The sequence below is a fragment of the Microcaecilia unicolor genome, chromosome 1 (assembly GCF_901765095.1).
Source record: "Microcaecilia unicolor chromosome 1, aMicUni1.1, whole genome shotgun sequence".
NCBI lineage: Eukaryota > Metazoa > Chordata > Amphibia > Gymnophiona > Siphonopidae > Microcaecilia > Microcaecilia unicolor.
The window spans coordinates 432971159-432986681 of record NC_044031.1 but is presented as its reverse complement, the minus strand read 5'-3'; the positions used below and the strand labels follow the sequence as shown (position 1 = coordinate 432986681).

At 41.2% G+C, this 15523-nt stretch overlaps 1 protein-coding gene across 5 annotated transcripts in view; it reads left to right on the top strand.

Moving 5' to 3' along the window:
* SPIRE1 (spire type actin nucleation factor 1) overlaps window positions 1-15523 on the top strand; it is a 305419-nt gene that overhangs the window by 172426 nt on the left and 117470 nt on the right. For all 5 annotated transcript variants that reach the window (XM_030212367.1, XM_030212391.1, XM_030212383.1 and 2 more), the window contains exon 5: window positions 1951-2034. In XM_030212367.1, coding sequence (XP_030068227.1) covers window positions 1951-2034 — 84 coding nt within the window. The remainder of the gene's footprint in view (window positions 1-1950; window positions 2035-15523) is intronic.

Sequence of the window (15523 nt, the reverse complement as noted above, 5' to 3'; positions counted from 1 at the left end):
GCCATGGATATAGGGAAACGCAGATTCTCATGGCTGCTTGTCTCTGACCTGGAACCTGTGTTTCTGGAGAGATTAGCAGACGTACCATGCTGATGAGATAATCTTTTGGGGGACAAGGTAGAGGAGGTCACAGACATCATCAAGAAGCATATTGACACCATTCAGTCCCTCTCAGCAACCTCCAGCTTAGTTCTTCTCTACTAGGAGGTTTTCGACTGGGCCTAGGTGGTAAACCTATTACTCTCAAAGGTGTAGGTTTCCACCACCTTCCCGCTCTACCCAGCAGCCCCAGCTCCAACACTCTGAATCACTTCAATCCTGACCCCAGAAGGCCCAGTCAGCACTCCAGTCCTAGCACTGTTGTTTTCTGTGAGCCTGGTAGCTAGGAATACCCAAATGTGAGAATACCGACAGCCTGCTTGTCCTTGGAGAAAGCGAAGTTACTCGCCTGTAGCAGGTGTTCTCCGAGGATGACAGGCCAAGTATTCTCACATACCCTCCCACCTCCCCTAGGAGTTGTATTCCTTCAGCTATTTATCCTACTGAGGAACATATACTTGCGTGTGAGGTGGGAAGCTGCTAGAAATTTCTAGTAGCTATATACGCTAGGCAGTGTCCACGCCTGGCTCCGTTGGATGACATCACCCAGAGGTGAGAATTCTCAGCCTGCTGTCCTCAGAGAACACCTGCTTTATGGGTAGCAGTTACCTTGTGTTACAGCTGACATATGGTGTTTGATTGTGCTTATATAGTGGATATTGAGAACAGCACATGGAGGGGCATAATCGAATGGGGCGCCCAAGTTTTCCTGAGGACATCCTCGCAGGATGTCCCGGCGAAGGGGCAGGGAAACCCGTATTATCGAAACAAGATGGGCGGCCATCTTTCGTTTCGATAATACGGTCGAGGATGCCCAAATCTCCACATTTAGGTTGACCTTAGAGATGGTCGTCCCCGGTTTTCGGCGATAATGGAACCCAAGGACCCCCATCTCAGAAACAACCAAATCCAAGCCCTTTTGTCGTGGGAGGAGCCAGCATTTGTAGTGCACTGGTCCCCCTCACATGCCAGGACACCAACAGGGCACCCTAGGGGGCACTGCAGTGGACTTTATAAATTTCTCCCAGGTGCATAGCTCCCTTATCTTGGGTGCTGAGTCCCCCAAAACCCACTCCCCACAACTGTACACCACTACCATAGCCCTAAGGAGTGAAGGTGGGCACCTACATGTGGGTACAGTGGGTTTCTGGTGGGTTTTGAAGGGCTCACATTTACCACCATAAGTGTAACAGGTAGGGGGGGATGGGCCTGCGTCCACCTGCCTGAAGTGGGTGCCACTAAAACTGCTCCAGGGACCTGCATACTGCTGTCAGGTAGCTGGGTATGACATTTGAGGCTGGCATAGAGGCTGGAAAAAATATTTAAAAAGTTTTTTTTTAGGATGGGAGGGGGTTAGTGACCACTGGGGGAGTAAGGGGAGGTCATCCCTGATTCCCTCGGGTGGTCATCTGGTCAGTTCAGGCACCTTTTTGAGGCTTGGTTGCAAGAAAAAATGGACCAAGTAAGGTCGCCAAGTGCTCGTCAGGGACGCCCTTCTTTTTTCCATTATCGGCCCAGGACGCCCATATGTTAAGCACGCCCCAGTCCCACCTTCGCTATGCTTCTGACACGCCCCTGGGAACTTTGGTCGTCCCCACACGGAAAGCAGTTGAGGGCGTCCAAAATCGGCTTTCGATTATGCCGATTTGGGCAACCCTGGGAGGACGCCCATCTCCCGATTTGTATCGAAAGATGGGCGCCCTTTCTATTTCGAAAATGAGCCCAATAGGCTACTGCAGATGCTAATCCTCTTTGAACCATAAAGGCTTTGTTGCATATTGATCACATTGCCCTTACATTTCTAAAGGATGGTGTGTAACTGTTGGTTCCTCCTCCTCTTTTCATTGGTAGAATCTCAGGAGGATTCAGGAAATGGACAAAGAAATGAGTGACAGATCCTGCACAGACCTTGATGAACTGAAAAATGCAGATTGGGTAAGGCTGTCAAATTAGTGATGTTCTTTCTTTACTTTCAGGTGCTTTCTTCATTTTTTCCCTAAAATTTCTATTTTTGGTTTAGCTGTTCTTTTCCTTTTTAGTTTCACTTAGATTTTTTATCCTAGTTACAAATTTTCTTACTCCTTGCATGGCCACATTTCTTATTTTCAGTACATTGCATAGCATTTGCCAGCTATATTTTTCTAGAATTGAGTGATTTCATTTTGTTTTGCCCATATTTTCAATAAGAATATGTCTGAATAAATGTATCACTAAAAAAGGTATCACCTTATTTTACTTTCTCTTGTTTTCTTTTTATTTATTATCTTTAAAGTGGACTAACATGGCATTTACGGAAAAATAAGAAGGCCACTGTTTTAAAGAGCTGTATCTTGTGTAGCTGTATAATGTTTGTTTGTTAACACCTCTCCCTTCCAATGTATGCATATTGTGTGTGGGCATTAGTTATGTCTAACCACATTGAAAGGCTGTTAACTTACAGAGGCTTTTTAGTCCTTCTGTGCCACCTAGTGAAAGTTGCTTAATGGTATCTAAAATTTTGTTGACCTCAGGGTAGTGAAAAACAAACAATGGTTTCCACAGATTACAGAGAGGACATAAGTTCAAAAGACAAACACCTGCCGAGCATATAACCCTTGCCATAGGATTATCAGTGTTTGAACTGTGCCCAACAGGATTCACCATCCAGCATCAGCTGGCAGGGCAAAGGGGTAGCAGTCCTGACCTGACATACAGTCAAACCACAGAGTTGCTGTTCCCCGTGTACTTGATTCAGAATCCATTATAATTCATCTAAGAAAAGGGAAACCCGTCCGACTGCTTGTGGTACACCAAGGACCTCACAACACTGTTATCTGTGTAAGAACTCTGATCAGATTACATAGGTGGTCCTGGGAGACTGTAGTCTAAATATTGAAACCATACATACCACCACCACAACTATCTTCCTAAATATTACGACAGCACTAGGATTCAAACAGCTAATCAGTTCTCCGACCTATGAAAAGGAACACGTGCAAAGCTTAGTGTTCTGCAAGGAGATTAACTAGAAATGGGGGGGAAGACCGACAGTCGCTCAAAAGCGCATGGTTCGGGATAAGGTATCTTTCAAAGATATCACCAAAACAGGGAAGATAGCGTATCCTGATAGTGAGGTTGCAAAAGACACCATAGTAGATCAGGTGTCCTTAAATAAAAATAAAAAGCAGACAGAAGATTGCAAATTAATACTGTCAATACTGAGCATGATGTAAATAGGAAGAACAACACAGTTTGAAATGTCTAGATGTGAATGCCAGGAGCCTAAGAAATAAGATGGGAAAGTTAGAATATATTGCACTAAATGAAAAATTAGATATAATAGGCATCTCTGAGACCTGGTGGAAGGAGGATAACCAGTGGGACACTGTCATACAGGGGTACAAATTATATCGTAGTGATAGGGTGGATCGAATTGGTGCTTCGGTCTTCACCAAGGAAGATTTGGGTGGGATACCGGTGCCAGAAATGGTATTCGAAACTGACGAGTCGGAGAAACTTAATGAATTCTCTGTAAACCTGGAGGATGTAATGGGGTAGTTCTACAAACTGAAGCGTAGCAAATCTCCTGGGCCGGATGGTATTCATCCCAGAACACTGATAGAATTGAAAAATGAGTTTGCAGAGCTATTGTTAGTAATATGTAATTTATCCTTAAAATCAAGCGTGGTACTGGAAGATTGGAGGCTGGCCAATGTAACGCCGATTTTTAAAAAAGGTTCTAGAAGAGATCCGGGAAATTATAGACTGGCGAGTCTGACGTCGGTGCTGGGCAAAATGGTAGAGACTATTATAAAGAACAAAATTACAGAGCATATTCAAAAGCATGGATTAATGAGACGGGAAGGACATAATCGAACGGGGTTAGATGATTGGATGAGGGGTATGAAAGGGCTGTGAGTGCTGAAATATGGGGAGAGGAAAGAGTTTGAAGGATTTGAAGAGTTTGGGGAGGGCTTGTAATGCAGTTGAAAGGGACAGAGGGCTGTTGAGAAGGTAAAGACAAAGGAAGAAGATGATAGAAAGTGGAAATAGGGGAAATAGAAGGGTGAATGGGAGACTGGATAGAGTGTAAAAAATGAGAAAGGGACTTGAAGCAGAAAAAGGATGAATAACAGGACAGGCTGAAGCAGCTAGGGCCCTTAAGCTTGGAGAAAAGATGGCTGAGAGGAGATATGATGGAGGTCTATAAAATAATGAGTGGAGTGGAATGGGTAGACGTGAATTGTTTGTTTACTCTTTCCAAAAATACTAGGCCTAGAGGGCATGTGATGAAGCTACAAAGCAGTAAATTTAAAACGAATCAGAGAAAGGTTTTCTTCACTCAATGTGTAATTAAACTCTGGAATTCGTTTTCAGAGAATGTGGTAAAGATGGTTAGCTTAGTGGGGTTTTAAAAAAGGTTTGGCTAGCTTCCTAAAGGAAACGTCCATAGACCATTGTTAAAATGGACTTGGGGAAAATCCACTGCTTATTTCTGGGATAAGCAGCATAAAATGTATTGAGCGTTTTGGGGATCTTGCCAGGTATTTGTGACCTGGATTGGCCACTTTTGGAAACAGGTTGCTGGGCTTGATGGACCTTTGGTCTTTCCCAGTATGGCAATACTTATGGTAACAACCCAGAACACTAGGTTGGTGGTGTTGGATAATACCTCTATCATGGACAGACTACTTTCTGATCAGATTTTCTCCAAATGAAAACCTAAAGCAGATGGAGCCTTCCAGAGTTTGGTAAAAGTTCAGATATCAGAAAAATCTGACCACTGAGAATTTTCAAGCATCCCTAGACTATCACCTTGTAGATGAAAAGTTGACTAGAATGTCAGATTAGGAGATATTCAAGGTTACCCAGTTCCGTGCTGGAGACTTTTTGGCCAGTCCCGGTTTTGATCTTAAATCCCAAAGCAATACTTTTAAAACAAATAGGAGGAAATATTTTTCACTCAAAGAATAGTTGAGCTGTGGAACTCACTGCCGGAGGATGTGGTAACAGTGGTTAGTGTATCTGCGTTTAAAAGAGGTTTGGACAAGTTCCTGGAGGAAAAGTCCATATAGTCTGTTATTGCAAATCAAATCTTATATATTGCTAAAATCCCCTTTTCAGGTTTCAGTGCAGTAAATCCTAAGTGGACTTGACATAGACTGATTAGCATATATAAAAGTAGTCTTGTAGATGGAAAAGGTAATAATGGTTTGTTATGTAAAAGTTTTTGGAAAGAGAAAAGATTTTAACCTCTTCCGGAAGCTGAATTAGCTATTATATGACCTAATAGCAGTAGGTAAAGCATTCCATAGTGAGACTCCTAATACAAGGCAGAGAGAGCTAAAAAATCTTCTGAGACTGGATTCCCTTGTAAAGCAGTGGTGCTAACATCAATCTGTTAGATTGAACCAAACATAATGGTGAGACATTAATCAACAATTCAGATGTGAAGCCATGTAAAATTTGGAAAACTAGACAAGCAGCTTTAAACCTGATTCTTCGGCTACGGGAAGCCAATGTAATTTGACAAGGTATGATGAAACACTAGTGTATCTATTCAGTTTGAAAATCAGTCTAGCAGCTGTGTTCTGTATAATTTGAAATTTTTTCTGATATTGACATGTAATACCGAAAAACAAGACATTACAATAATCCTGGTGTGGTAGGACCAGCATTTGAACCAACATTGCAGGTCATGTCAGACAAATCTGATAAACTGCTTTGACTGGGTGACCAGAGAGTTGGATCGAGGGAGAACACTAGATACATTAACACATTAATGTATTTTAGTAAATAGAGCCCTTAGATTGTAAGCCCTCTAGTGACAGAGAAATTCCTACTGTACCACAGTATAATTCACCTTCAGCCACAAATGAAAAGGCATGGGCTATATCTAAATAAAACCATTTAGAAACACCACCATAGGGAAAAAAGGACGAATGAAGTCTATGCCCTAAAATTGGCAAGGATAAATCAAGAACAGGTATACATACCATATGTAATGAGTTTATATTGTTGGGTAGACTGGTTGGACCATACAGGTCTTTATCTGCCAACATCTACTATATATATATATATTTATTTATTGCATTTGTATCCCACATTTTCCCACCTATTTGCAGGCTCAATGTGGCTTACAGAGTTCTGTTGTGGTTTTGTCATTCCAGGATATTAGCTATGATTAGTGATGTAAAAGTGTTAGATAGGGAAAGAAGAAAAGGTTTAGGTGGATAGGTAAAGAAATTAGACTGTCGTAGCTGGGCTAGTTGGCGAGGTGATTTAGTAGGGTTATGGGTTCTCTTTGTAAGCTTTGTTGAAGAGGTGTGTCTTCAGAGATTTTCGAAAGTTGGTTATTTCTTCAATGGTTTTCAAGGTAGTAGGTAATGCATTCCACAGTTGCGTACTCATGTAAGAGAAGGTAGTTGCATGCATCTGCTTGTATTTTAGTCCTTTGCAGCTGGAGAAGTGTAGATTCAGGAATTTGCGCGATGATCTTTTGGCATTTCTGGGAGGCAGGTCCACGAGGTTTAGCATTTAGGTTGGGGCGTCTGCGTGGATGATTTTGTGAACAATCGTGCAGATCTTGAACGTGATGTGTTCCTTAAGTGGGAGCCAGTGAAGTTTCTCTCTTAGGGGTTTTGCAGTTTCATATTTAGTTTTTCCAAATATGAGTCTGACGGCGGTATTTTGGGCTGTTTGGAGTTTTTTGATGTTCTGTTCTTTGCATCCAGCGTACAGTGCATTGCAATAGTCCAGGTGACTCAGTACCATCGATTGTACCAGGGAACGGAAGATGTATCTCGGGAAGAAAGGTTTTACTCTTTTGAGTTTTCACATGAAGCATCTGCAGTACATCAGTGGCTGGTTATATCAGAAATTATTTAGACGTTGGCTGCCACAGAAGGATTATACCTATTGGAATAAACACAAGGGAGAAAAGATGCTGAGAATGAATCATGGAACTATTTTCAACTCCTCTGCCTTTGTGTGTGTATGATAAAGGCAATCATGGCCTATCCAGTCTGTCCAGAAATGTGGCCAGGGTTGCACCTTCCACTCTGTGCAGGTTGCCCTCCCCCTTTGTATGTTAGGCTTTACCTTCCTCTCCATGCAGGTTTACCCCTCCCACCCAAAGGCTATCTGTTTCGTTTTAACGTGTGTGAGTCATATATGTTTTAACTTTGAGAGGAAATACTCCTCACTTCCTTTCCACCTTTCTCTCATAAAGGGATCCTCTGTATGCCATGCTTTTGAATTTTATCACTGTTTCCTCCCCACCACCTCCCACAGAGGAGCATTCTAGGCATTAAAATGAAATAAACTTCTTGTTCTGAAGACAACAGATGCCTTCTCTGAGAATCGAACTCAGGACCGTTGGATTATGAGACTGATGTGCTAGATAGTGCATTAAGAAGGCTCTGTATATTAGTGTTTATGAGGGTTGAATGAAAAATAATGCCTCCACTTCCATAATTCATCAACAAGCACTGATGTGCTAAACTTGTTCACTTGTTGTTTGAAATCTTTTCCTTCACCTTGGTTGGCAAGAAGTGTCTGTGTGAAGAGGCTGTTTTGCTATTGCTTGTGAAATGGAAGTATGCAGTAACACTTGTCAGTGCAGTTTAAGCAACATGCCATGATAGAATTTCTGATTGTTGAAGGAGTGTGATCAATTGAAATTCACCACTGCATTCAGGTTGTTTATGGTAATGATTGTGCTGATGTGAGTACTGTGCATGTGGGACCAAAAAATGTGAAGATTATGAACTGGGAAAGGTTGATGAACTCATAAAGGAGAATCGGAGGATCACTCAAAGTGAAATTACTGATACACTTGGCATTTCATAGGAATGCATGGGTTACATTATGGGTAGTGTTGGATATCAAAAGGTTTGTACGAGATGGGTTTCTCACATACTGACTGCAAAAATGAAAGCTTCAAGACTTGAAATCTGTCAGCAATTGTTGTCCCAATATGAGAATGAAGGTGAGGTATTTGTTCACATAATCCTGACAGCCAATGAAGCATGGGCTCATCATTATGAGCCAGAAACAAAATGCCAAACCACAGAGTATCAATACGAAGTTTACCTGCAAAGAAAAAAATTCAAAACACAGTCTTCTCTAAGAAAAATCATGGTTACAGTCTTTTGGGACATGGATTGTGTTGTTCACATGGATTTCCTTGAACCCAGTACAGAGAAATAGGCAAGCAGTCTGCTAGTCCTAAAAGGATAGTTGACATTGAAGCAGACATGATAAAGATATTAAAAATCTTTATTATACAATCATAAATAAAAGAGTACCCGACACGGCCCTGTTTTCCCACCAGGGGCTGCTTCAGGGGCAACACAGGTACTGGTAAAACAAATAAATAATGGTTAGTATAATAAATAACAATCATAAAATCTAAACCATAAATGACACACCATAGATGTGCAGTTCTTTTGTGACAGCTTTTAAAAACTATCTAGAGTGGAGGAGTAGCCTAATGATTAGTGCAGTGAGCTGAGAACCAAGAGAACTGGGCAAGTCACTTAATTCTCCATTGCTCTGGGTATAAAACTTAGAATTCAAGCCTGCTAGAAGCAGAGAAAGTACCTGTATGTAATATGCAAACCACTAAAACCAAAATCAAAAACCAGTCCTTCATTGGCAGAAAATTGCAGAAAAGTAAATACATGTAATAAAAGAGCAAGTTTCAAGCATTATTTTTGTTTTTTATTCATTGCAATATCTTCATTTAAACAAAAGTTAAGGAGGTGGAGGCATTAATGTTTATTCAACCCGCATATGTATATATGTATGTATCTGGAGTGGTTTGTGTATGTGTGTTTAGGTAGCTGCATTTGTTTTTATTTATTTATTTTTATTTATTTATCATTTTACTTAATTACATTCACATTTATCACGTAAATGTAAGGAAAAACAGAAATTAATATAAGGAAAAAGAAAAAACTTTCTCTCAACAATATATATAATTGTCCACAATTGGAGGATCCAAGATCAGGAAAACAATCTCAAAGAAAATAAGAAAAACACGGAATGATTAATCTTACAATTCATATTTTCTGAGGGAGGAAGGTTAATCGGTAATTGCAGCCGGTGCAGTGGTAACTAAAGGAAGTTGCTGCAGAGGGTTCTTCATCTGTTCTTTTAACTCCACAAACTCTTGTAATTTCTTGGGTTCAAAAAATAAGTAATAAGGAAATAAAACACTTACAAGGGAATCGCTCTAGGAAGGTCCCACCTAGGGCAATGATTCTTGGCTTAAAAGCCAAGAGTTCACACCTCCTAGTCTGCGATTCCCTTGATATATCAGGAAATATATTTATCTTTCAACCCAAAAAACTATCAGCCATGTATCGGAAATACAATTTCAAAACATTGTTCCTATCTAAATCAAAGGCAAAAGTCACTAGTAATACAATTCTATATATAGGGTATTTTAGGTAGCTGCATTTGTATTGCTCTCTGTGACCAGGACAGCAGAGAGAAAGGGTAGTTTGAAAGTAGCAGTTCCCTAACTGCTATGTACCAGTGTTTTTATGCTGTAGCTGTTTATTTTCTTTATTTATTGAAATAAACCGCCTGCCCTATTTGAAGAGAATCACCCAGGCTGGTGTACAAGAGGCATAGCTTAACATTGGCCACTTATGTTGTAGTAACAGCACTGTTGGAACCATTTTCTCCATAGAGATGCATTTTTGAGGGAGATTTAATTTGGCACTTACTGTCTGATCTGAATCATTTTCAAACTGTCTTTTCCCTGTTTTTTACCCCACAACAACTTTGAACATGCGCTGTTATGTTTTTGGAGAGTTATTTGCCCTAGACAGATATGTTCAACCCCTTATGTAGAATTTCCTTCCCATATTATGTTGACTCGGAAAGAATAACAAAATTTGTGCCAAGCAAATCTGATTTCTTCGACTGGGTGTAAAAGAACTGATTCGAGGACATACACTGGATGTGGTCTACTTAGATTTCTGTAAAGCCTTTGATAATGTTCTTCATAGGAAGCTCATGAATAAACTGAGTGGCTTGAGGATGGGATCCAAAGTGGTAAAATGGATCAGAAATTGGTTGATTGACAGGTGACAGAGTGTGTTGGTAAATGGAATTCACTCGGAAGGAAAAAATTTGGAGTAGTGCAGTGCCTAAGGGATCTGTCCTGGGGCTGTTCAACATTTTTGTGAGCAGTATTGCCAGAGAGTTACAAGGAAAAGTATGCCTTTTTGCAGATGACATGAAAATTAGCAACAGAGTGAACATGTCAGAGCAAGTGGAAAGCATGAAAAGTGATCAGAAAAATTAGAAGTAGGGCTAATGATTGGCAGTTAAGCTTTAATGTGAAGAAATGCAGAATGATGCATTTGGGGTGCAGAAATCCAAAGAAGCTATATGTGGTAGAAGGTGAGAAGCTGATGTGCATGGACCAAGAAAGGTATCTCAGGATGATAGTGTCGGGGGATTTCAACGTGGTGAAACAATATGATAAGGTAGTGGCCCAGGCTGGAAGCATTCTTGGCTGCGTACTAACCAGCAGAAAGAAGAAGGTCATAATGCCCTTGTTCAAGTTGCTGTTTAGACTGCACTTAGAGTACTGTGTTCAGTTTGAGGCTGTATTTTTTGCCAAGGACATGAAAAGATTCAAAGCCATTCTGAGGAAAATGGCCAAAATGGTATACGGTTAGCGCCAGAAGACGAATGAGAAGAAACCTGAAGGCTTGAATGTGTACACCCTGGAGTAGAGGAGAGATGAGGGAAATATGATACAGGCATTTAAATACTTGAAAGATATCAATAAACAAATAAACATTTTCAAAAATATAGAACTAGAGGACATGAAATGAAGCTGCATGGAAATAAATTGAAAAGCAACATCAGGAAATACCTGTTTCACAGAGAGAGGGTGGTGGATGCCTGGAATGCTCTTCCATGGAAAGTGGTGGGGATGAAATTGGTGACAGAATTCAAAAAGATGTGAGATAAACACAGAGGATCCTTCTATGGCAAGAGGATGGAACAAAAGTATACAATGTTAATGTTAATAATTCACACAAAAATATTAGTGAGTGCATGAGGAGGGAGGTAACCTACATGGAGCAGCAGGTACAACCCTAACGAAGGGTGGTAACCTGCATGGAGGATGGAATAAAAGAAAAAAAGGGGGGGGGGGGGGTAACCTACATGGAACTGTAGGTACAACTTGGGCCATCTTTCTGGGCAGATTAGATGGACAATGCTGGTCATTATCTGTACTCATTTACAGTGTTACTATGTAAAATTGACCAGTTTTGTTTTTTGAGTGCACATGTTCTCCACCTGTAGAAGGTGCATGCTGGACATGGGCAATGTCACTAAGCCCTTCAGAGGAATGATCGAATCAGTGAATAGTCCAATCCAGATGGCACAGAAGTCTGTGACAGAATTTTTGATGTTTTACATTGCAAAAGGAAAATACTTGGGTTGGAGGGGAAACAATGCTTAATTATTATATACTTTCTTTAGCTAGTTTTTCATATTCAGTTTGTTGGTAGGTTCAGGGAGTTTCAGATGCAACAGGAAGTATTCTTGTACTGTTTAGTTTCAGCTGCAGTCCTGGCTGTGTTAAATGGCTACATTGCACAGTTCAGGATGACTGATATTAAATTACATGTTTACTATGCATACTCCTGTGCCAGACTGTGCCAGACTGACACAGGGCAGTACTGGCCAGGGATTTGAATAGATTTTAATGGTAGAACAGCAGAAGCTGCCAGAATGCTGGAAGATTATGGAAAGAGAATGCAAGTAGGAAGGGACAGAAGGTTTAAATAAGGTGATAATTGCCAATCTGCTACACAGAAAAAGCTAATGCACATCATATGAAGCTGTATTGTTCTCATACTACATATTCCATTGCAATACTAAACAGTGAGCTAAACCAGCTCAGCGTCTAAGAAGTGAAGATTCAGTCTCATAATTTTCAACTGTTTATTACAAATAAGTGAACAAAGCACTTACTGTAGGTAGTTGAAACCAAGAGTGCAGCACTGATTCTAGTTCAGTATAAAAAGCCTTTCTGCGGAACAGATACAGTGGTGGAAATAAGTATTTGATCCCTTGCTGATTTTGTAAGTTTGCCCACTGACAAAGACATGAGCAGCCCATAATTGAAGGGTAGGTTATTGGTAACAGTGAGAGATAGCACATCACAAATTAAATCCGGAAAATCACATTGTGGAAAGTATATGAATTTATTTGCATTCTGCAGAGGGAAATAAGTATTTAATCCCTCTGGCAAACAAGACCTAATACTTGGTGGCAAAACCCTTGTTGGCAAGCACAGCGGTCAGATGTCTTCTGTAGTTGATGATGAGGTTTGCACACATGTCAGGAGGAATTTTGGTCCACTCCTCTTTGCAGATCATCTCTAAATCATTAAGAGTTCTGGGCTGTCGCTTGGCAACTCGCAGCTTCAGCTCCCTCCATAAGTTTTCAATGGGATTAAGGTCTGGTGACTGGCTAGGCCACTCCATGACCCTAATGTGCTTCTTCCTGAGCCACTCCTTTGTTGCCTTGGCTGTATGTTTGGGTCATTGTCGTGCTGGAAGACCCAGCCACGACCCATTTTTAAGGCCCTGGCGGAGGGAAGGAGGTTGTCACTCAGAATTGTACGGTACATGGCCCCATCCATTCTCCCATTGATGCGGTGAAATAGTCCTGTGCCCTTAGCAGAGAAACACCCCGAAAACATAACATTTCCACCTCCATGCTTGACAGTGGGGACGGTGTTCTTTGGGTCATAGGCAGCATTTCTCTTCCTCCAAACACGGCGAGTTGAGTTCATGCCAAAGAGCTCAATTTTGTCTCATCTGACCACAGCACCTTCTCCCAATCACTCTCGGCATCATCCAGGTGTTCACTGGCAAACTTCAGACGGGCCGTCACATGTGCCTTCCGGAGCAGGGGGACCTTGCGGGCACTGCAGGATTGCAATCCGTTATGTCGTAATGTGTTACCAATGGTTTTCGTGGTGACAGTGGTCCCAGCTGCCTTGAGATCATTGACAAGTTCCCCCCTTGTAGTTGTAGGCTGATTTCTAACCTTCCTCATGATCAAGGATACCCCACGAGGTGAGATTTTGCGTGGAGCCCCAGATCTTTGTCGATTGACAGTCATTTTGTACTTCTTCCATTTTCTTACTATGGCACCAACAGTTGTCTCCTTCTCGCCCAGCGTCTTACTGATGGTTTTGTAGCCCATTCCAGCCTTGTGCAGGTGTATGATCTTGTCCCTGACATCCTTAGACAGCTCCTTGCTCTTGGCCATTTTGTAGAGGTTAGAGTCTGACTGATTCACTGAGTCTGTGGACAGGTGTCTTTCATACAGGTGACCATTGCCGACAGCTGTCTGTCATGCAGGTAACGAGTTGATTTGGAGCATCTACCTGGTCTGTAGGGGCCAGATCTCTTACTGGTTGGTGGGGGATCAAATACTTATTTCCCTCTGCAGAATGCAAATAAATTCATATACTTTCCACAATGTGATTTTCCGGATTTAATTTGTGATGTGCTATCTCTCACTGTTACCAATAACCTACCCTTCAATTATGGGCTGCTCATGTCTTTGTCAGTGGGCAAACTTACAAAATCAGCAAGGGATCAAATACTTATTTCCACCACTGTAACTGATAGGCTGACACAGAAAGCTATTGCAGTCAGAAGCATGTGGTTAACTAGGCATCTGCACGTACGTTACTGGGTTCACGATGAAGAAAAGGGCTCAGTGCAAGAGTTAGCTCTCACAGTAAACATTGATGCACAGGGTATTCACTATTCTTCCCTGATGCAGAGAGGTACATAGAAGAGTTAAAGGTGAGCACAATGGCAGAAATTTACTGCCAAATTTGAGGAGGAGTAAAAGTATTAACATCAAGACAGGAAAGCTAACCCCACCCACCCACTGAACCTTCCTCAAAATAGAAAAAAATAGAGCATCTAGTGGATCCCCCCCCCCCCCCCAACTCTCACTAAGCGTAGATGTATATGAAACATGTGATTTGGAGAATGGGCACACCAACTTGTTCAAGCCTTGTCATAACCATCTGCATGTAAAGGAGGTTTTCAGCTGGGAAGAACCAGATCCTGGCTCAACCATCTGTCAGAGTATCTCTCCACCAGATTTAGGAGAACATCTGGGGAATTCAGTGTTCCAAGTCACCAAGGTTGATGACAAACTGACTCCTTCAGTAAAAGACGGAGAGTTATTGAAAATCATGAATAAGGAATTCTTCAAAGATGAGTCAAACAATTGGTTAACTCCTCTACCATTTCGGAAGCCCAGATCACAACTCCCTGATAATAGAAAGCAGGCTCTCTTTTGACTTACTTCGTTGCAGAAGACTCTAAGAAGGAAACCAGAGACAAAACAGCATTCTGTAACATTCATGCAAAACATGCTGGATAATGGCTATGCAGAGCCAGCTCCACCATTAAGACAATGAAGAATGTTGGTACTTACCTGTCTTTGGTGTGTATCACCCACAAAAACTGGGCCAGATTAGGATTGTGTTTGATTCCAGTGTTCAATCTCAAGGAATTGCACTCAACAATATGCTGTTTTCTGGGTCTTACATGATCAACAGCTTATTAGGAGTCTTGATTCGCTTCATAAAGGAACCCATTGCCATAACAGCAGATATCGAAGAAATGTTCTACTGCTTTGTCGTACACCCAGACTATAGAAACTACTTGAGATCCAGTGATACCATGACGACATCAAACAGGAGATTACGGAACACAGAATGAGGATTCACGTCTTTGGTAACATTCCATCACCTGCAGTGGTAACCTACAGGCTTAGCAGGACAGGCCAAGAAGGAGAAGAAGAATATGGTGTAGAGACTTTGACGATGGTTTGAAGTCCTTACCCTGCTGTAGGAGAAGCCATTGACTTGTTGAAGAGAACACAAGCAAGGTTGGCTCAGGCCAATCTGAGATTTCACAAAATTGCCTCCAACAGTCCAGAAGTAATGAGGGAATTTCCTGTTGAGAATCATGCCAAAGATTAAAGGATTTAGATCTAAGAGCAGACACCCCTCTGCTTCAGAGAAGTCTTGGAATACATTGGGACCTAAAAAGAGACTTTTTAAGTTTCATGTTTTTGTTTGATATACCGCTAAAGGATATGTACCATCATAGCAGTTCACAACATCAATAAATAGGAAAGCCATAGTAGGAAATGAACATATATAGAGATATAGATATAGAGAGATTATTTATAGATATAGATATATAGAGAGATTATATATATATAGATATATATAGATATAGAGTGATTATATATATAGATATAGATATATATAGAGAGAGAAAGTAAAAGGGGGGAGGAGAAGGAGGGTAAGAGTGAGAAATCTCTATTTAGATAATAGAAAAGGAAAGGGAACAGAAAGTCC